This window comes from Rana temporaria, chromosome 2 (genome assembly GCF_905171775.1).
Source record: "Rana temporaria chromosome 2, aRanTem1.1, whole genome shotgun sequence".
In the NCBI taxonomy this organism is placed as follows: Eukaryota; Metazoa; Chordata; class Amphibia; order Anura; family Ranidae; genus Rana; species Rana temporaria.
Genome location: NC_053490.1, coordinates 467,487,470 through 467,510,884, shown reverse-complemented (window position 1 = coordinate 467,510,884; position 23,415 = coordinate 467,487,470). Strand labels below are relative to the sequence as shown.

Sequence of the window (23,415 nt, the reverse complement as noted above, 5' to 3'; positions counted from 1 at the left end):
AGGCCACTAGGGGCGCGTGTGCGCCGCCCCCGACTCCCGTGCGCGTGCCTGGCTGGCGCGATCGCCGCCGGGCACACGCGATCGTTCGTTACAGAGCGGGGACCGGGAGCGGTGTGTGTAAACGCACCGCTCCCGGTCCTGTCAGGGAGAGAAATGCTGATCTTCTGTTCATACGATGTATGAACAGAAGATCAGTCATTTCCCCTAGTGAGGCCACCCCCCTACAGTTAGAACATACTTAACCCCTTCCATGTCACCTAGTGTTAACCCCATCACTGCCAGTGGTATTTTTATAGTAATCGAAAGCATTTTTATAGCACTGATCGCTATAAAAATACCAATGGTCCCAAAAATGTGTCAAAAGTGTCTGCCATAATGTCGCAGTACCGGAAAAAAAACGCTAATCGCCGCCATTGCTAGTAAAAAAAATATATTATTAAAAATGCCATAAAAATACGCCCTATTTTGTAAACGCTATAACTTTTGCGCAATCCAATCAATAAACGCTTATTGCGATTTATTTATTTTTTACGAAAAATATGTAGAAGAATACGTATCGGCCTAAACTGAGGAAAAAAAAATATTTTTCTATATATTTTTGGGGGATATTTATTATAGTAAAAAATATAATTTTTTTCCAAAATTGTCGCTCTATTTTTGTTTATAGCGCAAAAACTAAAAACCTCAGAGGTAATCAAATACCACCAAAAGAAAGCTCTATTTGTGGGGAAAAAAGGACGCCAATTTTGTTTGGAAGCCACGTCGCATGACCACGCAATTGTCAGTTAAAGCGACGCAGTGCCGAATTGCAAAAAGTGCTCTGGTCTTTGGGCAGCAATATGGTCCGGGGGTTAGGTGGTTAAAAAAAAATCGAACCTTTACAACCCCTTTAACTGTGCTTTATGCATTCTTTATTTTGTCTTTTTTTTTAAAGCTAAACTTTGGCACAAAAACTTTTATGTGAATGTCTTTTTCAATAGCTACAAAGGATAGAAATCCACTTTTTGTGCTCCAAATTCATTTGCAAACCCAAATATTAGAATATAAATGTAGCATTGACATAATCACAGTGCTGTAGACAGCCTGGGCAGAGCTGTGGGAGGGACACATCAGGCTCCACCCACTATAGAAAACTACGGGAGGGGGCGGATCAAGACCAGTCACCCTGTACAAGGCGAGAGAGCAGCAGTGACCAGTCTTTATTACAGGAGGCTCCCGCACAGAAGGAAAGTCTCACACGGGATTACTGCACAGGTCTGAGAGAAATACACAGACCACCCCAAGATTAGGCTCAGATACACAAGACAATAGGGCCCAGATTCACAAAGCACTTACGCCGATGTATAACATGTTACGCCGACAGAAGGGCCAATATGCGCCGGCGTATGTGTGCGGCAGACCCACGAGCCAGCATGCGCCTAAAAACAGGCTACACCCCGCCGACGTAGCTTGCACACGCCGGCGTAGGGTGGGCGCACATATGGGCTGGGCGCATGGTGCTTCTCCAATTAATTAGCCATTCAAACATGCAAATGAGGGAAATACGCCGATTCACGAACGTGCGCATGCTACGCGAGATGCGCGTAAGTTGTACGTCCGGCGTAAAGTTATTCCCCATAAATGAGGTGCAACCTGGCAACAGACATGCACAGGTCTGCACCAGGGAACACAAGCCGGCGTATTGTGCGTTGGACGTGTGTCTGGCTGGGCGTACGTTATGTTCACGGCGTACGCAGTGTTCCGACATAGCTTAGGCAGTTGTGCCGGCGTGGTTGTGATCAGGCGCAGGGGGGTGCTGTGTATGCTTCCACGTCACGGCGCATGCGCAGTTCGTGATACATACCTGTCTGGCACTCGGCCCATCATTTGCATGGGGTCACGCCCACTTCCACCTACGCCGGCGTGCACCTTCGAATTCCCATCATCCTCTTCTCCTACTAGGGTACGGTTTGTATTCAAGTTGAACTTCAGGATAAACAAGTAGGCCCAGATTCACAGAGAGCGAGGCGCACAGTACGCCGCCGTAGAGCTGGCGCAGCGTTGGGAGCACTGGCTTTCTAAATGCAATGCTTGCCTCTCCGCGCTACGTTGGCGTGGCGTACGGTGTGTGCTCTACGGCGGCGTAATGTGCGCCTTGTTCTCTGTGAATCTGGGCCTTTTTGTTTATCCTGAAGTTCAACTTGAATACAAACCGTACCCTAGTAGGAGAAGAGGATGATGGGAATTCCAATGATGGTGGTGGTAGTAGAAGAAGAGTATCAGGACTGGTTGGCTTTAGGGAATGAATACGGCACATCATTGTAGTTATGGGAAGTCTTGTGGTTCCTAGAGGCCCATTTATTATACGGTGTCTGTGTGGGCTGCTCATTGGGTCATGTCTAAACTTTGTTTTCTCATCCACAATGACACTAATGGTCAGCTGAGTAAACTTTGCTCCGGATCGCTTGGCCAGACTCCATGTCAAATATTTATCTGTTACTCAGTAGGACTTTGTTAATAGGTGAACGAAGATTTCTAATAATGCATTGTGTGTGTTTTTTTCCATAGAATTCCGCCTGGGCCTAGTTCAGCTCTTTGTGTCTCCTGTAAAAGCAGATAATCTGAAGAAGGCATCCGAGTTGGTAAAACAGGCGGCCCAGCAAGGAGCTCAGATTGTAGCTCTGCCGGTGCGTATCAATATCATTTCATATTCTCCATATAATCTGAAACAAAGGCTGCTTTCACATTGAGGCGTGCAGCCGCGGTGACGGTATAGCCGCGCTATTTGTAGCGCCGCTATACCGTCGTATTTACCGCGATATTCGGGCGCTAGCGGTGAGGTTTTAACCCCCGCTAGCGGCCGAAAAAGGGTTAATACCGCCCGCGTTAATTTCAATGGGAAGGCGCGGTATAGGAGCGGTGAACATACCGCTCCTATACTGCGGTAAAGATGTGGCTAGCAGGACTTTTGGAGCGCTCCTGCTAGCGCACCGCTTCAGTGTGAAAGCCTTCGGGCTTTCACATTGAACACTACAGGGCATGATTTTTCATGCGGTATAGCAGCGCTATTTTTAGCGCTGTACCGCATGAAAAACTCCCCAATGTGAAAGGGGCCTTAGTGTTTCCATTGAATGAATGAATGAATGAATGACTTGTATAGCGCAACGCATGCGAACTGAATCGCCTCTGGGCGCTTTTTCCAGCCAGTATCTGCTTGGTTGGTGCGGTCATTTTTACCCCGTAGGATCATGACACACTAGGGACACAGTCATACACACATATATACATATATACTGGGCCAATTTGGACGAGATCCAATTTACCTACCAGCATGTCTTTGGAGTGTGGGAGGAAACCGGAGTACCCGGAGGAAACCCACGCAGACACAGGGAGAACATGCAAACTCCAGGCAGATGGTGTCGTGGTTGGGATTCGAACCAGCGAACCTTTTGCTGCTAGGCGAAAGTGCTACTCACTGCACCACTGTGCTGCCCATACACGGCAGTGTGACCCACGTTCTGCGGGTAGGGCAGCTTATACATTTCAATTGGGCTGCCCTTAACGCAGAAACGTGGATAAAGAAGTCCTGGACCCTTTTTTAACCACTTAAGCCCCGGACCAATATGCTGCCTAAAGACCCAAGGAGTTTTTACAGTTCGGGACTGCGTCGCTTTAACAGACAATTGCGCGGTCGTGCGACGTGGCTCCCAAACAAAATTGGCGTCCTTTTTTCCCCACAAATAGAGCTTTCTTTTGGTGGTATTTGATCACCTCTGCGGTTTTTATTTTTTGCGCTATAAACAAAAATAGAGCGACAATTTTGAAAAAAATGCAATATTTTTTACTTTTTGCTATAATAAATATCCCCCAAAAACATATAAAAAACATTTTTTTCCTCAGTTTATGCCGATACGTATTCTTCTACCTATTTTTGGTAAAAAAAATCGCAATAATCGTTTATCGGTTGGTTTGCGCAAAATTTATAGCGTTTACAAAATAGGGGATAGTTTTATTGCATTTTTATTTGTTTTACTACTAATGGCGGCGATCAGCGATTTTTTTCGTGACTGCGACATTATGGCGGACACTTCGGACACATTTTTGGGACCATTGTCATTTTCACAGCAAAAAATGCATTTAAATTGCATTCTTTATTGTGAAAATGACAGTTGCAGTTTGGGAGTTAAACACAGGGGGCGCTGTAACATTTAGTGTTCACTTAGTGTGTGTTTACAACTGTAGGGGGGTGTGGTTGTAGGACTGACGTGATCGATCGAGTCTCCCTTATATAAGGGATGACTCGATCGATGCAGCCGCCACAGTGAAGCACGGGAAGCCGTGTTTACATACGGCTCTCCCCGTTCTTCAGCTCCGGGGCGGCTATAAACGAATAGCCGCGCCGTCGTCCCGGATCGCTCCCCGAGGCTTACCGACCGCCGCATGTAGCGGGGGGGGGGGGGGTGAAAACGTGGGCATTTTGCCAATGTGTGGGGGTGCCATTAAGAATTAATAGCACCCCCGCACATCTGCTAAAGAGCAGTGCATTTTGCCTGTGGATCAGGAACGCGTATGATTTTGCATACGTTCCCCGATCTAGACCCCAAGTGCTCCCTAGGAAGGTTCTATCTATCTATCTATCTATCTATCTATCTATCTATCTATCTATCTATCTATCTATCTATCTATCTATCTATCTATCTATCTCTTGCATTGGGTGACCAGTGATATTCTAACCAACCTGGGATCAGAGGACAGTGCTCTAATGCCTACCTGTAGGTTGTTCTAAGCTAATTTTCTGACTGCCTTCTTTGTCCACATTTCTGACATTAGGAATGTTTTAATTCTCCGTACGGAACCAAATTCTTTCCTGAATATGCTGAGAAGATTCCAGGCGAATCTACACACATGTTGTCCGAAGTAGCCAAGGAGTGTGGAATCTATCTGATTGGAGGTCTGAATGAAAATCTGTCTGATATAGTACTATTTATTGTGACCTTTTAGTCCTGGTTCACATTGATGCTACTTTTGAAATTGCGCTACTTCACTTGAAGTAGCGCGATTTCAAAGTAGCAAGGTCAGCGAGATTTCAGGTGCTACTTGATAGACATCAAAGTGTGGCTCAATACACAGATGTCTATTGAAGTCGCACCTGAAATCGGCAAAAGCAGTGCAGGAACTACTTTTGCAAATCGATGCGGCACCGCAAAATCGGTGTCGCACCAATTGGAACAGTGCCAGTGCCAATAGGCCGCGACTTGTCGTTAGATTAGATCGTTAAAATCGCATGACAAATTGCTCCAATGTGAACCTAGGCTCAGATGGAGTTCCCATGCTATTACCTTTGTAATGCCCCATACACACGGTCGGAATTTCCGCCAGTCCAATGGGAGCTTTTTGTCGGAAATTCCGACCGTGTGTATGCTCCATCGGACTTTTGCTGTCAGAATTTCCGCCAGCAAAAGTTTGAGAGCTGGTTCTCTATTTTTCCGACGGAAAAAAATCCTATCGGAAAATCCGATCGTCTGTAGCAATTCCGACGCGCAAAATTCCAACGCATGCTCGAAAGCATTGAATTACATTTTCTCCGCTCGTCGTAGTGTTATATGTCACCGCGTTCATGACAGTGGAAAGTTCAGAGAATTTTTGTGTGACCGTATGTATGCAAGCCAAGCTTGAGCGGAATTTCATCGGAAAAACCATCCAAGGTTTTTCCGACGGAATTTCCGCTTGTGTGTAAGGGGCATTAGCCAAAAAAACCTTCAATGTGCCCCTCTGATTTAGTTTTGCTTTGGTTTTCTCTGTTATCTTGGCTACATTTTAAAGTATTGATGTCCTTTTCCTCTAGGCTCTATACCAGAGGAGGATTCTGGGAAATTGTACAACACCTGCACTGTGTATGGTCCTGATGGAACATTGCTGGTAAAGCACAGAAAGGTAATGGAATGCTTGTGAACCAACATGCTGTACAAAGTACTTTAACCACTTAACGACCGGCGCATGTACATATACGTCGGCAGAATGGCACGGCTGGGCACAAGCACGTACAGGTATGTCCTCTTTAAATGCCCAGTCGCAGGTGCGCGCCCGCGGCCCGGTCCAAAGCTCCGTGGCCGCGGGATCCGCGGACCCGATCGCCGCTGGAGTCCCGCAATCGGTCCCCGGAGCTGAAGAACGGGGAGAGCTGTGTGTAAACACATCTTCCCTGTTTTTCACTGTGGCGCCGTCATCGATCGTGTGATCCCTAATATAGGTAAGCACAATCAATGACCTCACACCTACAGCCACACCCCCCTACAGTTAGAAACACAGATGAGGTCACACTTAACCCCTTTAGCGCCCCCTTGTGGTTAACTCCCAAACTGCAATTGTCATTTTCACAGTAAACAATGCATTTTTAATGCATTTTTTGCTGTGAAAATGACAATGGTTCCAAAAATGTGTCAAAATTGTCCGAAGTGTCCGCCATAATGTCGCAGTCACGAAAAAAATCGATGATCGCCGCCATTAGTAGTAAAAAAAAAACAAATTATAAAAATGCAATAAAACTATCCCCTATTTGGTTTGCACAAAATTTATAGCATTTACAAATCGATAAACGCTTATTGCTATTTTTTTTTTACCAAAAATAGGTAGAAGAATACGTATCGGCCTAAACTGAGGAAAAAAATATTTTTTTATATGTTTTTGGGGGATATTTATTCTAGCAAAAAGTAAAAAACATTGCATTTTTTTCAAAATTTGTCAATTTGTCAAATTTGTTTATAGCGCAAAAAATAAAAACTACAGAGGTGATCAAATACCACCAAAAGAAAGCTCTATTTGTGGGGAAAGAAAGGACGCCAGTTTTGTTTGGGAGCCACGTCGCACGACCGCGCAATTGTCAGTTAAAGCGACGCAGTGCCGAAACGCGAAAACTGGCCAGGTCCTTTACCTGCCTAAAGGTCCGGGTCTTAGGTGGTTAAAGCGCAACTCCACTTTTGTTGAGAAAAAAAAAACATTCCCCTCTGGGTGATCTATGTACATTGCAAGGATTATAACCAATTTTGTTGCAGATTCCTACCTTTTGTTATTCTGAATAAATGTTTGTCTGTGCTTCTGTACAGAGCGGGTCTAATGGGAGTGGTTTCATAATTGGCTGTGGCTCCTGCAGGGCACTAATGAGGAAAGCTGCTAGGTCTGCATCCCTTTGTATACGTTTATGGGTAATTTCCTTTTAGGATGTTTGACATCCATTTTTTTTTTCCACAGGTGCACCTCTTTAATATTGATGTTCCAGGGAAGATTCGATTCCAAGAATCAGAAACACTCACCCCTGGGGAATGCTTTTCTGTGTTTGACACACGTATGTTGCTTTTTTATCAGTACTGCAGCATACAGTACACTCACTTCTATTGTCTGCACCTTGTCTTCTGCTGCCATTTTCCTAATAAAGAAAAAAAAAATATTATGTTACATAAACCCTAGATTTCAATTGCAATTGCAATAGATGCATCTCTATTATTAAAGTGTGTTCTATGCAGTAAGGTAAAAAACCTTCTGCATGCCATTTTTTAAATTGGTCATTAAAAACGATCGTGTGTAGGCTCCAGAGCATTTTTCGCGACGTGAAAAATGGCCATTAAAAATTTAGAACATGCTCCACAAAAACCACCACACTTACACGCACTCGAAATTGGGTTAACATGCACGCACTTTGACCACACGGTCTCTAAAAAAAAAAGAGAGGCGAAGGACTAACGGGGCTGGTTGAGCGGGCAAATCCTCTCACTCCCTTATAGGGAGTCCCTCTGCCCCGTTGGGGAGCAGGTAGGGCGGGCTGTGTGGGAGGACCCCCTCACACACCCGCCATTGCCATCCGGGGCATAAGGAAAGGTGGCAGATTGCCTCTGGGGGAGGCCTGCCTACTCCCAACTCCTGCAGTCAGGCTCCTCTCTTGAGTACACGCACAAAATACACTTTAAACAAAAAAAAAAAAAAACATGCTCTATTTTTTTTCTCAACGTTTTTCACGTCGTAAAAAATGGTCGTGTGTAGGCTTTAACGACAGAGAAACAAACCTGCATTCTCAGAAGCAAGTTATGAGAAGGGAAATTTGCATAATCGGGCCCAAAGGGTGGCGCCATTCAAATGAACTTTCCCTTTATAGTGTCGTCCTACGTGTTGTACGTCACTGCTCTTTGCTCAAGCATTTTTTTTTTCACGATCGTGTGTATGCAAGGCAGGCTTGACAAGAAGGGGGCTTTGTTACACTAGACGGCCGCCGACTGACTGCATGACAGGTGTGCAAATCGGCACAGTGAGGCATGCAAATGGGCACAGTAAGGCTGCAAATGGGCACAGTGAAGCTGCAAATGGGCATTGTTGACCCTCTTTTCCACCTACAATAGCTGCTGCATTTCCTACCCTAGGCTTATACTCGAGTATATACGATATCTTAGATCGAAGCCCCCGCAGCAGTCCTGGCACACCGCTGTGGCCGGTGACATGTCTTTCTGAGGTATTTCCGGGTATCGTGAGCCCTGGCGCTGCAATTAGCCAGAGCCGCGATGACGTCACTCCTGTGCAATGCATGGGGGAGCTGCCGGTAGCAGCACAGCAGCTGAAGAAACGGCACGAGCAAGCCGTTTCTTCAGTTCGCATGTGCGGATGATGTTGGCAAATTCTGATACAGTGAATATCTTCTAAACTAAACAATGCAAGTTTAGGAGATATTTACAGTACCTACAGGTAAACCTTATAGGGTCACCTGTAGGTAAAAGTGGCGTGTAAGCGTTTACAACCACTTTAATTATGGGAAAATGTGCACGTATTGCAGGCGTATATATATATTTTTTTTCTTGATGTTTACTTTAATTGGGCAACTCTCCTAGGCAGAGGAGCATTTTTCAGGGCAAACTGTAATGAGATCATGATATAGAACTTGCAATCAGAGGCGTTGCTAGGGGGGTGCGGGGGGTGCGGTCCGCACCGGGTGACACCCACTAAAGGGGTGACACCATCCCGATTTAATAAAATAAATAAAAATTAGCGATGAGCGCCGTGGAATCGGAGCGCCGCGGTACAAGAGGAGGGGGGGCTGAGGGGTGACACCGCAGCACCATCCATCCCCTCCTCTCACAGCCATGGGCTGTTAGCGGTGCTCGGCAGTCGGCACACAGGCACAGCCCCCTCCTCTCTGTTTGTGTGTACAGAGGGGGAGGGGCCGAGGGGGGGGTTGTACTAAGGGAGTGTTTGCACTCAGGGGGTTTTCACTAAGGGGGGTTTGCACTGGGGAGGAGGGTTGTACTAAGGGGGGTGTTTGCACTGAGGGTGTTTGCACTAAGGGGGGGATTTGCACTAAGGGAGGGGACAAAGAAAAATGGAGAGAAAGAAGAAGGGATAGAACGAACAAGAAAGATGGATAGGGAGAGAGAGAAAAGGGGAAGAAAGGAGAACAGATAGCAAACAGTAGGGTAAAAAATATTTGAAAAATTTTATTAGGGGGGGTGACACCATATTTTACCGCACCAGGTGACACCAACCCTAGTGACGCCACTGCTTGCAATGACCAAGCAAAGCCGAAATTCCAAAATCCATATGTGTTCCAAGTCAGTGACTGATGCCCTGAACACACGATCGGTTCATCCGATGAAAACGGTCTGATGGATTTTTCCATCAGTTATCCGATGAAGTTGACTGATAATCAGTCGTGCCTACACACCATCAGTTAAAAAAACGATCGTGTCAGAACGCGGTGACGTAAAACACAACGACGTGCTGAGAAAAATGAAGTTCAATGCTTCCAAGCATGCGTGGATGTGATTCTGAGCATGCGTGGATTTTTTACCAATGGATGTGCCCACAGACGATTGTTTTTTTTCTATCGGTTTTTTAACCATCAGATCATTTTAAAACAAGTTCCTCGTGTCCCTGTGCTTCCGAGCATGCGTCGGATAATTTTAAAACAAGTTCCTAGTTTTTTCACCGATAGATAAAAAACCGAAGGGGCCCACACGATCGGTTCGTCTGATGAAAACGGTCCATTTTCATCAGACGAACAGATCGTGTGTACGCGGCATGAGAAAGTACTGAAATCAATGGATCGGCATGACAGCTAGGGAACTAGTATTTTCAGAGGGAGACGTCCACAATAGCCACCTCCATACTTCCCCTGATAGAACCTTGTCACACGTTCCATAGAGCCAGTGCACTTAGCAAATAACATACATACACAAATATTCTCTACTTATTTTTCTTTTATGTGATAATTTCTGAAATAACGTTCATCTCATCATTTTAACAGCCTATTGCAAGATTGGAGTGGGCATCTGTTATGACATCAGGTTTGCTGAACTCGCCCAGATATACACGAAGAAAGGTACCTCTGTCTTTGTACCGTGATTCATGCTTTGTGTGATATTTATTCTAAAATCTTTGCACAATCAACATTAGATTTGCCAAGACTAAGGGGGTTATTTACGAAAGGCAAATCCACTTTGCACTACAAGTGCAAAGTGCACTTGGAAGTGCAGTCGCTGTAAATCTGAGGGGTAGATCTGAAATGAGGGGAAGCTCTGCTGATTTTATCATCTAATCATGTGCAAGCTAAAATGCTGTTTTTATTTTCCTTGCATGTCCCCCTCAGATCTACAGCGACTGCACTTCCAAGTGAACTTTCAGTGCAATTTCAAGTGCACTTTGCACTTGTAGTTTGCACTTGTAGTGCATAGTGGATTTGCCTTTAGTAAATAACCCCCAATGTAATATAAGGACCTATCTAATCCATCCAATCAGTTTGTATTCGGTCAGGCAGGTTCTTGCCTTGCATAGTAGTTGGTAGATATAAAAGAGATTGTACAATCAGATGTTAAGTCCTCATATACTTTAAGCAATATTACTGTATTGATATTTACCAGGTTGTCAGTTATTGGTATATCCCGGAGCATTTAACATGATAACAGGACCTGCACATTGGGAGCTGCTGCAGAGAGCACGGTATGTTGAGAGGCTCTTTAGCTCTATATCATCTCTATTTTATTAGAACCTATTCTGGGGAAATATTTTTTACGATATCATGCATTGGAAGTGTTTGTATTAGCAACCATGCCAGCAGTTTATAGTGCATATTAAAAAAAACATGGATTTTGGCTGCTGTGGTCCTTTACAAATTAAATGTTAATAATAGTGATAAATGTCCAAGTAATTCTTTTAGGTTTAATTGCTATCTTCCCACTGGATTTTTTTTGTGTGCCTCAATTCCAATCATGGCACCAAGACAGGGAGAACAGGGGACTGATTCCCCCCATTGGATACTTTTACCGGTTGTTCTTTTTATAAGATCAACTCTACTCCTTCTTTATGGGAAAGTGCATAAATATCTTTTATAGCTGATCAGGTGAGTAGACGGTTGAGGAGACTTAAAGGGGTTGTATACCCGCTGGCACTTCTTTTTCGTACACCTGTAAGGCAAAATGCATAATGAGCTAGTGTGCACCGCATACTAGCTCATTATGAAATACTTACCTTAGACCGAGGCATCAGTATCCCAGCCGGTCTACTCCAGAGTGCCTCAGAGTGTCTTCTGGGTATCGTGGCTGGAGCCACGATGTCGTCACTCCTTGTAATGTCACACCAATAACTTTCCACTAAGTACTACTATAGTTGCTTCTTTCCCAGTCAACTCTCTTCCTTCTTTCTGAATATCCTCTCACTTCCTGCAGACTTTCTCTTCTCGGTTTATGTAACAATACGCCAAATTTAGATTCAGGTTTATGGATTGCAATTGCGGAGACTTCTCAGGTTCGAACCCAGGTTTCACTCTTAACTCAGTTAAGAGTTTGGGTTCTATCATCACAGCCTCAGTAAAGTAAATAGTGCTTATTCCAGCATAAGCAACATTAAAGTAAATCTTGGTATTAATGGTATAGCACAGGTATAGGAATAAATGTAGCCGCAGTACTGGGACTGCACACTAGGGGTCAGACTGACTAGAGAAAGTGAAGCATAGAAGCAAAAGCAGGTAATTGGTATCTATAGCAGTGAGCATAACATGTGAGCTGTAGTTGAGACTTCAGTGAAACTCCAAGTACTTGGTAAGATTAGCATAACAGTGAACATGAACTTAGAAGCAAAGCGGCAAGTATGGAGATCAGCGTTTAATAATTGGTTTCTATAGCAGAGTACTTGCGGTTGCAGATAGCTGGGCATGGATGAGCGTCCTGGGAGCCTGGACCTGGTTGGTGAGAACGGCTGTGCCGTGCGTGGAGTCCTGGTGGTCCTAGTTCAGGAAGCTGGAGCTCAGTAAGGTGAGTCTGGAAAGCCCAGCTGACAGTGGCGTTCTGTCAGCAATAGAGGAACCCCATTCTGTCAGTGCTGGGAGTTTAAATAGGCCGCACAGGAGCGAACCAGGAAGTACCACCAGGTGGCGCAACCACCGTGGAGAGCAAGGCAGCAGGAAGTGAGAGGATATTCAGAAAGAAGAAAGAGAGTTGACTGGGAAAGAAGCAACTATAGTAGTACTTAGTGGAAAGTTATTGGTGTGACGTTACACTCCTGCTCATGCACGCGGGAGACTTCTCTCCGGCAAGGTCCAGCATCTGCCGGGCTTTCAGCCGAGAATCCCTGATGAGTCAGCGGCTCATTGCAAGGGGAATATTTCCTTAACCGTACAGGTTTAGGAGATATTCTTTTTACCTACAGGTAAGCCTTATTATAGGCTTACCTGTAGGTAAAAGTTATAAAAATTACTATACAACCACTTTAAGGCAGGAAAATCGGCAGGCCCTGATGGCGTTGGCACCAGGGTGCTTTGGGCATGTTCAGACCAGCTGGGGAGTGTCCTGTCTTTTTAACCTTAGTCTGAGTCTACCAAAGGTTTCTGTGTTGTGGAAGAGGTCCTGTCTTGTCCCTGTGCCAAAGATACCACGTCCTTGTGGCTCCAAGGCTTATAGGCCGGTGGTTTTGAGCTCCCACATCATGAAGTCCTTTGAGAGAGAGACTTGTTTTATATCCGTTACAACCCATGGCTACCAAATGTTTAGACCTTTTTGCAGTTTGCATACCAGATAAATCACATGTATGCACACATGGATAAGCCAGCAAGCACTGTGAGGGTCATGTTTTTTTGCTTCTCCAGTACTTTTGATCCTATCAGGCCGGATCTCTTGGGCGAGAAGCTTGCAGCAATACAGGTTGATGTTTCCCTTGTGTCATGGATTGTAGACTACCTGACAGCAAGACTGCAGTATATGCTTTTGCAAGACTGTGTGTCAGATAGGGTAATCAGCAAAATATTTGGGTTCCACAGGGGACAGTTCTCTTTCCCTTTTCTACTTCCTGTCTATACCACCGATTTCAGCTACCAGACAGAGTATTGGCATCAGAAGTTTTCCAATGACTCTGCGGTAGTGGGATGTATCAGGGATGGGGAAGAGACTAAGTATAGGACTGTGGTGGAGAACTTTGTCACATAGTGTGAGGATAATTATCTGTATCTAAATGTGACAAAGGAGCTGGTTGTGGATTTCAGAAAGAGGAAGCCACCAGTGACTCCAATCTCCATTGTATGTAGAGGTAGTAGACAGTTACAAGTACCCAGGGGTGCACATAGATAATAAGCTGGACTGGAGCAAGAACACTGAGGTGCGCTATAGGAAAGGCCGACGTTGCCTCTACTTTTTGAGGAGACTGAGGTCCTTTTACAACTGCCGGACGATGCTGAAGATGTTTTATGAGTCTGTGGCCAGTGCTCTCCTGTATGCAGTGGCATGCTGGGGAAGCAAGCTTAGGGTGTCCGACACCAACAAACTCAACAAACTGATTCGCAAGGCCAGTGATGTTGCTGGATTGGAGTTGGAATCCACCCATCCACTCCACAATACGCTGGTTAGTCTGCAGAGTACCATCAGTGACAGATTGTTACAACCACAATGCACCACAGAGCGACACAGGAAATCATTTTTGCCTGTGGCCATTAAGTTATATAATTCTTCTGTGTGAGTGCTGGAGGTGAAGATTTAATTCTTCAAATGTTGGAAGTGGAAAAATGGACTTTATAAGCACCAATTATAAGAAGAAAAAGAGACCGCCGCTCCAGGCAAATGCAATAAGCAATCAATGTCCTCCTCTAAGACTGTGGGTGCTGGCAATGCACAAGGCAAAAAATCAATGAAAAGAATTCTGATGCAGCTACAGGCATCATTCAGATATCGCCATCTTCAGCCACCGATTCTGTGCACGATAAGAACGATCATTCTTATAGGCAGCGGGAGGGGACGTCCCCCCTCTCGCCGCCATCCGGTGCTTCTCCGACCTCTCCTGTGCCATCCGGGGCCCGGAGAGCGAATCGGTCGGCGCTGCTGGAAAGCATAGAGATGACTGGTGACCAGATGGTCACCAGTCATCTCTATGACCGTCGGAGGCACGGGCGCAACGTTATGACGCCACGCCCGGTACCCGGAAGTAAACAAAGCCGCAATCGCGGCTGTCGGCATGTGATCAGTGTTTTTTTTTTTTTTTTTTTTCCACCGATTTCATGCTTGTAAGCCTGGAGGATAGATGTGGGGTCTTATTGACCCCACATCTCTCCATAAAGAGGACCTGTCACACTGATTCCTATTACAAGGGATGTTTACATTCCTTGTAATAGGAATAAAAGTAATAAAAAATAAAAGAAAATGTAAAAAAAAGTGTAAAAATAAAAACAATTAAGTAAAATAAAATTAAAACGAAAAAAAATTCAAAACACCCCTGTCCCCGTTATCTCGCACGCAGAAGCGAACACGCATGCAAGTCCCGCCCACATATGTAAACGCCGTTCAAACCCCACATGTGAGGTATCGTCGCGTGCGTTACAGCGTGCGCAACAATTCTAGCACTAGACCTCCTCTGTAACTCGAAAATAGTAACCTGTAAAAAATGTTAAAGCGTCACCTATGGAGATTTTTAAGTACCGAAGTTTGGCGCCATTCCATGAGTGTGCGCAATTTTAAAGCATGACATGTTGGGTATCTATTTACTCGGCGTAACATCATCTTTCACATTGTACAAAAACATTGGGCTAACTTTACTGTTTTGTTATTTTTTTAATTCATGAAACCATATTTTTTCCCAAAAAAAGTGTTTGAAAAATGATTGCGCATTATTCCCTAGGGTGTCTGCTAAAAAAAACGTATATAATGTTTGGGGGTTCTGATTAGATTTCGAGCAAAAATAATGATGCCAAAATAGGCCCGGTTGTAAAGTGGTTAATTAAATGAAATACTTTGAGGAGATTGACAAACAGGAGTTGAGGTGCTTAACCACTTCCCGACCTCCGCATGTAAATGTACGTCCACAATATGGCACGTACAGGCACATGGGCGTTGATGTACGTCCTTGCCTATTAGCGGGTGGGGGGTCTGATCGGGACCGATCGGGGAGCGATCCGGGACCACGGCGCAGCTATTTGTTTATAGCCGCTCCGGCGCGATCGCTCCCCGGAGCTGAAGAACGGGGAGAGCCATATGTAAACACGGCTTCCCCGTGCTTCACTATGGCGGCGCATCGATCGTGTCATCCCCTTTATAGGGGAGACACAATCGATGACGTCAGTCTTACAGCCACACCCCCCTACAGTTGTAAACACACACTAGGTGCACCCTAACTCCTACAGCGCCCCCTTGTGGTTAACTCCCAAACTGCAACTGTCATTTTCACAATAAAGAATGCAATTTAAATGCATTTTTTGCTGTGAAAATGACAATGGTCCCAAAAATGTGTCAAAATTGTCCGAAGTGTCCGCCATAATGTTGCAGTCACGAAAAAAATTGCTGATCGCCGCCATTAGTAGTAAAAAAATTTTTTTTTATAAAAATGCAATAAAACTATCCCCTATTTTGTAAACGCTATAAATTTTGCGCAAACCAATCGATAAAAGCTTATTGCGATTTTTTTTTTGCTAAAAATAGGTCGAAGAATACGTATCGGCCTAAACTGAGGGAAAAAAATGTTTTTATATATGTTTTTGGGGGATATTTATTATAGCAAAAAGTAAAAAATATTGCATTTTTTTCAAAATTGTCGCTCTATTGTTTATAGCGCAAAAACTAAAAACTGCAGAGGTGATCAAATACCACCAAAAGAAAGCTCTATTTGTGGGGAAAAAAGGACGCCAATTTTGTTTGGGAGCCACGTCGCACGACCGAGCAATTGTCTGTTAAAGCGACGCAGTCCCGAACTGTAAAAACCCCTTGGGTCTTTAGGCTGCATATTGGTCCGGGGCTTAAGTGGTTAAAGAAATGAGGGACCATCTGTAGGTTTATAGGTCCCTCCATGACCCTGACTGGCATTCCTTGGCCAAGCTTGCTTGGTTGGGAATGTTATAATGGCTGGGATGATTTTCTAGCAGATCGCTGTCCACCCCCCACCCCCCCAGACACAAATGTGAAAGGTTCCCGAATGCTTCCTTACCTAAAACGTTGTTGGAGTAAAATGTACACGTGCATGGTGGATGTTTCCTAATATCTGTAGCTTTGAAGTAAAATAAAGGATTGAAATTGGAAATGGATAAATGAGACCTTACCATGTGTGATTCAGGCTGCATGCGGGGAGAGGAAAGGGCAATACGAGTCCCTATTGGATATATAAAAAGAGATAAAATCTGTAAATCTTGTCTTGTTACATCTAGGGCTTTGGACAATCAAGTCTATGTTGCCACCGTGTCTCCAGCCAGAGATGAAAAAGCCTCCTATATAGCTTGGGGACACAGCACTGTGGTCAGTCCATGGTAAGTAGGCCAGAGGCTGGGGAAAGTGGCTGCGGGTGGGAAGACTAGAGGAGCTGCCTGCATATTATAATAGTATCTACAGTACTAAGGAATAAGAGGAGGTCTATCTAAACACACAGATCTGTGTTTTGTTGAAGTACAACTTCTGTTCATAAATTACATTTAAAAAAAAAAAAAAAAATATTATTATTATTAAAATTAAGTTTTATTTTGGTTGTAATAGACATGAAAGCACATTTGTGGATGCAGCTGCTTCAGTAAACATAAATGCAAAAAAACGTGTCTGGTATAAATACATTTTTTATCTTGCTTTATATGGCAGAGAAGAACCGTACTTTGTAAAATAATACAGATTTTGGGGCAGATCCAGGGGCAGCTTTTTTTTACGTCGTTTGCGTTCGGCTTTTTCCGGCGTATAGTTAAAGCTGCTGTTATGAGGCGTACTCAATGTTAAGTATGGGCGTCGTTCCCGCGTACAATTTTTAATTTTTTACGTCGTTCGCGAATAGGAATTTGCGTAGAATGACGTCACCGTCGTAAGCATTGGCTTGTTCCGGGTTAATTTCGAGCATGCGCAGTTAAAAAAAAAAACGTTGTTTACGTCGGGTCACGACTTATTTACATAAAACACGCCCCCATTACATCCATTTGAATTCCGCGCCCTTACTCCGCCAGAGATACACTACGCCGCCGTAACTTACGGCGCAAATTCTTTGTGGATTCAAAATAAAATAAATAAGTTACGGCGGCGTAGTGTATCTTAGATACGCTGCGCCCGGAGGAAGATTATGCGCAGGTACGTGGATCTGCCCCTTTCTGTCTGATCTAAAGATCAGTTGCCTATGCACAGATCGTGTTACATTAGAACTTCTTTTTTTTTTTTAAACATTTGTGTAATATTTTGTTGGTTAGCGGGTTTCATTTCTTGATCATTTTTGCACATAGTGATGAGGAAAATTGAAGGAACGGAATGGAAAATTTGTGTTAGTTTCCTATCTGAATGAAAAATTGTATTTGTTATTCTGATATTCATTCAGAAAAAAATTGTAATTACAATTATTTGTTTCATTTTTCAGAGTATACAGCACAAGGTGCAAATCTTTTAGGCCTTGTACACACGATAGGTTAACCAGAGGACAACGGTCTGAAGGACTGTTTTAATTGGTTAACCGATAAAGCTGACTGATGGTCAGTCGTGTCTACACACCATCAGTTAAAAAAACGATCGTGTCAGAACGCGGTGACGTAAAACACAACGACGTGCTGAAAAAAACGTAGTTCAATGCTTCCAAGCATGCGTCGACTTGATTCTGAGCATGCGTGGGTTTTTAACCGATGGTTGTGCCTACCAACGATCGTTTTTTCCCATCGGTTAGGAATCCATAGGGTAAATTTTAAAGCAAGTTGTCTTTTTTTTTTTTTTTAACCTATGGGGCCCACACACGATCGGTTTTGACCGATGAAAACGGTCCATCAGACCGTTGTCCTCTGGTTAACCTATGGTGTGTATGAGGCCTTAGTCTGAGGAAAAGGGTATTGGATGATTGAGATTATTAAGATATTTATTTGTGAAACTCTTTGAAGATCAGTCATCTGAATTGTTTTGGTCTACTAAAATCTAATGGGTGTAGTTAAATTGTAATGCATTATTTAAACATTTATCTAGAATTTCCAAACTCATTATAAACTCATAGAGTAAAAATCGAATAACATGTTCTTTTTTTTATGGTAAGGTTTGAACATACACTACAGACACAGATTTAGCCATTGTGATATAAGGGTTGTGTGTGGGTTGTAACGACGGGGAAAAAAAGGCGCATACTCAGAAGCAAGTTATGAGAAGGGAAATTTGCATAATCAGCCCAAAGGGTGGCGACATTCAAATGGAACTTCCCCTTTATAGTGCCGTCGTATGTCATCGCGCTTTGCTCGAGCATTTTTTTTTTTATCACGATGCAAGGCAGGCTTGACAAGAATCGCGTCAAAAAAAAAATATTTTTTTTCCATGACATGAAAAATGGTCGTGTGTACGCGGCTTTAGTCTTATGCCGCGTACACACGATCGGAATTTCCGACAAGAAAAGTTCGATGTGAGCTTTCGGTCGGAAATTCGGACCGTGTGTAGGCCCCATCGGACTTTTTCTGTCAGAATTTCCGACAGCAAACGTTTCAGAGCTGGTTCTCAAATTTTCTGACGGGAAAAGTTCTTGTTGGAAATTTCGATCGTCTGTATGCAATTCTTGACGCGCAAAAAAAAAATGCATGCTCGGAATCAAGTCGACGCATGCTCGGAAGCATTGAACTTCATTTTTCTCGGCTCGTTGTGGTATTGTACGTCACTGCGCTCTTGACAGTTGTAATTTTGTGTGACCGTGTGTATGCAACACACGTTTGAGCCAACATTCCACGTTTTTCTTGTCGGAATTTCCGATCGTGTGCACGCCATTAGTCTTTTGACTAAAATCCCGAATGGATGTTTCCCCATTGGCCCTTGCCTGCCCTCCTCTCTGTACACAATCTCACTATAATTTTAATACTCTGAGGTTTAGTTTTGTATATAAGCTGTGAACAGAGAAGACAGATTGAACAAGAAATCGAATGTATGACTATCAGCTGTTACTTCTCTTAATGCCGGAATTTATCAGTCTATGTATTTCTGGTGTTTTTCAGGGGAGAAGTCATTGCTAAGGCTGGGGCAGATGAAACCATCGTTTCCACAGATATAGGTAAAGACTGTCTGTTCTCAGTGTGTTCAGCGTGAGATAATATTGGATCCTCCAGGATGATGCGCTTTTACAGACTCACTTTTGCCAAAGTATTAATCTGCCATTTTGCCAGTGATACATATACAAAATAATCCTGATCGTCCCTCACTGTCATAATCGAGGTAAAGTGTACCTGAAACATTCACATTAAAGCGGTATTAAACCCAAAACCAAAAATGTATTATATTGCAGCCTACCAATTATTGGATGTGGTGGCTGCATCAGTTTTCTTTCATTTGGCTTTTTTTCCCCTCTGTTTTAACCACTTAAGGACCGCCTCCTGCACATATACGTCGGCAGAATGGCACGGCTGGGCACATGTACGTCCTGTACTAGTACCCAGCCGGGGGTCGTGGGCGTGCGCCCGCGACCCGGTCCGAAGCTTCGCGACCGCGGGACCAGCTGGAGAACCGCGATCGGTCCCCGGAGCTGAAGAACAGGGAGAGCTGTGTGTAAACACGGCTTCCCCGTTCTTCACTGTGGCGGCTGCATCGATCGTGTGATCTCTTTTATAGGGGGACACAATCGATGACGTCACACCTACAGCCACACCCCCCTACAGTTGTAAACACACTTCAGGGAACACATAACCCCATCAGCGCCCCCTTGTGGTTAACTCCCAAACTGCAACTGTCATTTTCACAATAAACAATGCATTTTAAATGCATTTTTTGCTGTGAAAATGACAATGGTCCCAAAAATGTGTCAAAATTGTCCGATGTGTCCGCTATAATGTCGAGGTCACGAAAAAAATCGCTGATCGCCGCCATTAGTAGTAAAAAAAAAAAAAAAAAATTAATAAAAATGCAATAAAACTATCCCCTATTTTGTAAACGCTATAAATGTTGCGCAAACCAACCGATAAACGCTTATTGCGATTTTTTTTTTTTTTTTTTACCAAAAATAGGTAGAAGAATACGTATCGGCCTAAACTGAGTAAAAAAAATATTTTTTAGATATTTTTGGGGGATATTTATTAAAGCAAAAATTTAAAAATATTGAATTTTTTTCAAAATTGTCGCTCTATTTTTGTTTATAGTGCAAAAAATAAAAGCCGCAGAGGTGATCAAATACCACCAAAAGAAAGCTCTATTTGTGGGGAAAAAAGGACGCCAATTTTGTTTGGGAACCACGTCGCACGACCGCGCAATTGTCAGTTAAAGCGACGCAGTGCCAAATCACAAAAAGTGGCAAGGTCCTTTTAGCTGCATTTTGGTCCGGGTCTTAAGTGGTTAAGGTCACTTCCGCCATCCAATGGTATGGAGCCATCTTCTTTCCCTCTCTCGGCAGACAGCCTCTCAGGGGAGCAGATCGGATCGTCTCTGCTGCGACTGACGGCCTCGGTAAGCGGCGGAGACAACCGGAGCGTGGCAGGAGGGGGGGGCCCCTCTCCCGCCCCTGATAAAAGGGATCTTGTGGCAAATTTTCCGCGGAGACCCCTTTTACCAGAAAGAGGACCGTCCGCCGTTTAAGAATATATGGGGGTATAGCAGCGATCTGCTGCCATAAACCTGGTATTCTGCATCCAAATTACAGACGTAGAAGGGACCCAACAACTTCACCCACTACAGGCTGTCTGCAGAAAACTACAGGAGGGGGCGGAGATAAGACCATACACCCTGCACAAGGAGAGAGAGCAGCAGTGACCGGTCTGCATTATAGGAAGCTCCTGCACATAAGAAGACTTTTACGCTGGATAACAGCACAGATCTAGAAGAAATGCACAAAGAACACCAAGTACAATTACAACAAGCATCTTGTATTTATATATAATTTGCTTAAAAGAGACCCACGCAGCAACCTTTACTGCATTACAGTGCTCTAGCATTTATCAGACCCTTCAGAGTTTAACACTTCTTGTAATAAAGGATGCCTGTGTCCTCTGCCATAAGCTGTGGCCTCTTCCATTGACCCATACACAACTGCTGAGTCCTGCAATGATGTGGAGGCCAGAAGAATGAGTCGCAGTGCTCAGCTGGGGACAATGTGGCATCTGGCATTCCCAAAAGTGTTAAATGCAACTGATTGATAGATAATTGTACTAAAAGTTCTCTTTAAACATACTGTACAAGGCTGACTGTGTTATTTAAACATTACAGTACTATGTATTTAATCTTCTACTATATATGTATATATTTTTTTCAGACTTGCAATACCTCGCTGATATCCGTCAGCAAATACCAATTCATAGCCAACGTCGCCATGATCTCTACAGTGTGGAGGAGAAGCCCAAATAAACTCCTTAGATGTCATTTTTTCTTTACACAAATTGTATTCCTGATCAGAACTGTGATTATTTATAAGGACTTAATAAGGAGTATATAGGTTGTTGGAAAATATATCTGTGATTAAATGTAAATTCTCTCACTGAGTAAAGAGGAGCTCCAGAGTTTCCATACTTGCAGTTCCTTGATCATCCAGAGGAGGGCGACGATCATAATGCATCAGAGTGGTGGGAGATATCCGAATTCATCACTGTAATGTATGGTGGGAACGTTTGTACTGCGTCCTCACAACCATGTAACAGATTAGTGAATGGGCTTATTTAGTACAACAGAGAGGAATATGAAAAGCACATTATTTTTCAAATAAACCAATAAGCATTAATCTTTCTGGCTACTTTGAACTGAAGAAAGGAAGAATGTGATTGGTTGGTATGGTTCTTTGCATATTTACCATATGTGACTTTTTTCCTCCAGTCAATGCTAGTGCTTATTTTATCCCAATAGAATACAGCTTTTTATTTCACATATAGTATTTTTTGTCCCCCATACATTTCATCTTCAATGAAAATAAAAGTTTGTTAAGTGCCTTTTATACAGTGGATGATTTTTATACACCTAGTTTTATTATTTCTCTTCACCTCTGACAGTCTTCTCTGAATAGATGGCAAGTGTGACAACATAACCTCTGTATTCTCTGATTACCAACTGTTACTATTAAAATGTATATTTTGTGCTGATGATCTCCTTATTTCTCATTACGTTACACATGTAGGATCATTTTTTTAACATTTCAAGACCTCACATGATCTATTTTTTGAAGGTACAAATACTAATGATATACACAAAACCCTATTTAGTTAGAAACAGCCTTATAAAACAACTGAACAACTCATGACTGTCATCCTGTGGTGATTCGGGATGAGCTTCGAGTTCGACTCAAACATTGCCTGTTCGGCGAACAATTTTGAAAAGCCGCGGAACACCCTGTTAAAGTCTATGGGAGAAATCTAAAGTGCTCATTTTAAAGGCTAATATGCAAGTTATTGTCATAAAAAGTGTTTGGGGACCCGGGTCCTGCCCCAGGGGACATGTATCAATGCAAAAAAAAGTTTTAAAAACTGCAGTTTTTTCGGGAGCAGTGAATTTAATAATGCTTAAAGTGAAATATTCCTTTAAATTTCGTACCTAGGGGGGGTATAAAGTATGCCTGTGAAATAGCGCATGTTTACCCTACTTCAAACTGTCTCTGCCCAAAGTGTAATTTCTGAAGGAAAAAGTCATTTAAAAATCACTCGCGGCTATAATGAATTGTCGGCTCCTGGCAATTCAGAGAAAATTCATTCATAAAAATAAAAAAAAAGCAAAAGCGTGGGGGTCCCCCCAAATTCAATAACCAGGCCCTTCAGGTCTGGTATGGATATTAAGGGGAACCCCGCCGTCAATTTAAAAAAAAAATGACGTGGGGTTCCCCCAAATATCTATTCCAGACCCTTCAGATCTGGTGTGGATTTTAAGGGGAACGCCACCCCAAATAAAAAAAAAAATGGTGTGGAGTTCCCCCAAAAATCCACACCAGACCCCTTATCCGAGCACGCAACCTGGCCGGCTACAAAAAAAGGGGGGGGGACGAGAGAGCGCCCCCCCCCCCTTGAATGTCACGTGACGGGTGGCTCTGCCTCACCTATATAAGAGCTGTCACTGG

General features: G+C 43.6%; 1 protein-coding gene across 1 annotated transcript in view; it reads left to right on the top strand.

The window, feature by feature from the left end:
• NIT2 (nitrilase family member 2) overlaps nucleotides 1-22,451 on the top strand; it is a 25,672-nt gene extending 3,221 nt beyond the window's left edge. The window contains exons 2-10 of the mRNA XM_040338691.1: nucleotides 2,548-2,666; nucleotides 4,810-4,930; nucleotides 5,825-5,913; nucleotides 7,228-7,321; nucleotides 10,262-10,336; nucleotides 10,875-10,953; nucleotides 16,625-16,723; nucleotides 19,394-19,449; nucleotides 21,634-22,451. Of these exons, the coding sequence (XP_040194625.1) occupies nucleotides 2,548-2,666; nucleotides 4,810-4,930; nucleotides 5,825-5,913; nucleotides 7,228-7,321; nucleotides 10,262-10,336; nucleotides 10,875-10,953; nucleotides 16,625-16,723; nucleotides 19,394-19,449; nucleotides 21,634-21,725 (824 nt within the window). The 3' untranslated portion in view covers nucleotides 21,726-22,451. The remainder of the gene's footprint in view (nucleotides 1-2,547; nucleotides 2,667-4,809; nucleotides 4,931-5,824; nucleotides 5,914-7,227; nucleotides 7,322-10,261; nucleotides 10,337-10,874; nucleotides 10,954-16,624; nucleotides 16,724-19,393; nucleotides 19,450-21,633) is intronic.
• The last annotated feature ends 964 nt before the right edge of the window (nucleotides 22,452-23,415 follow it).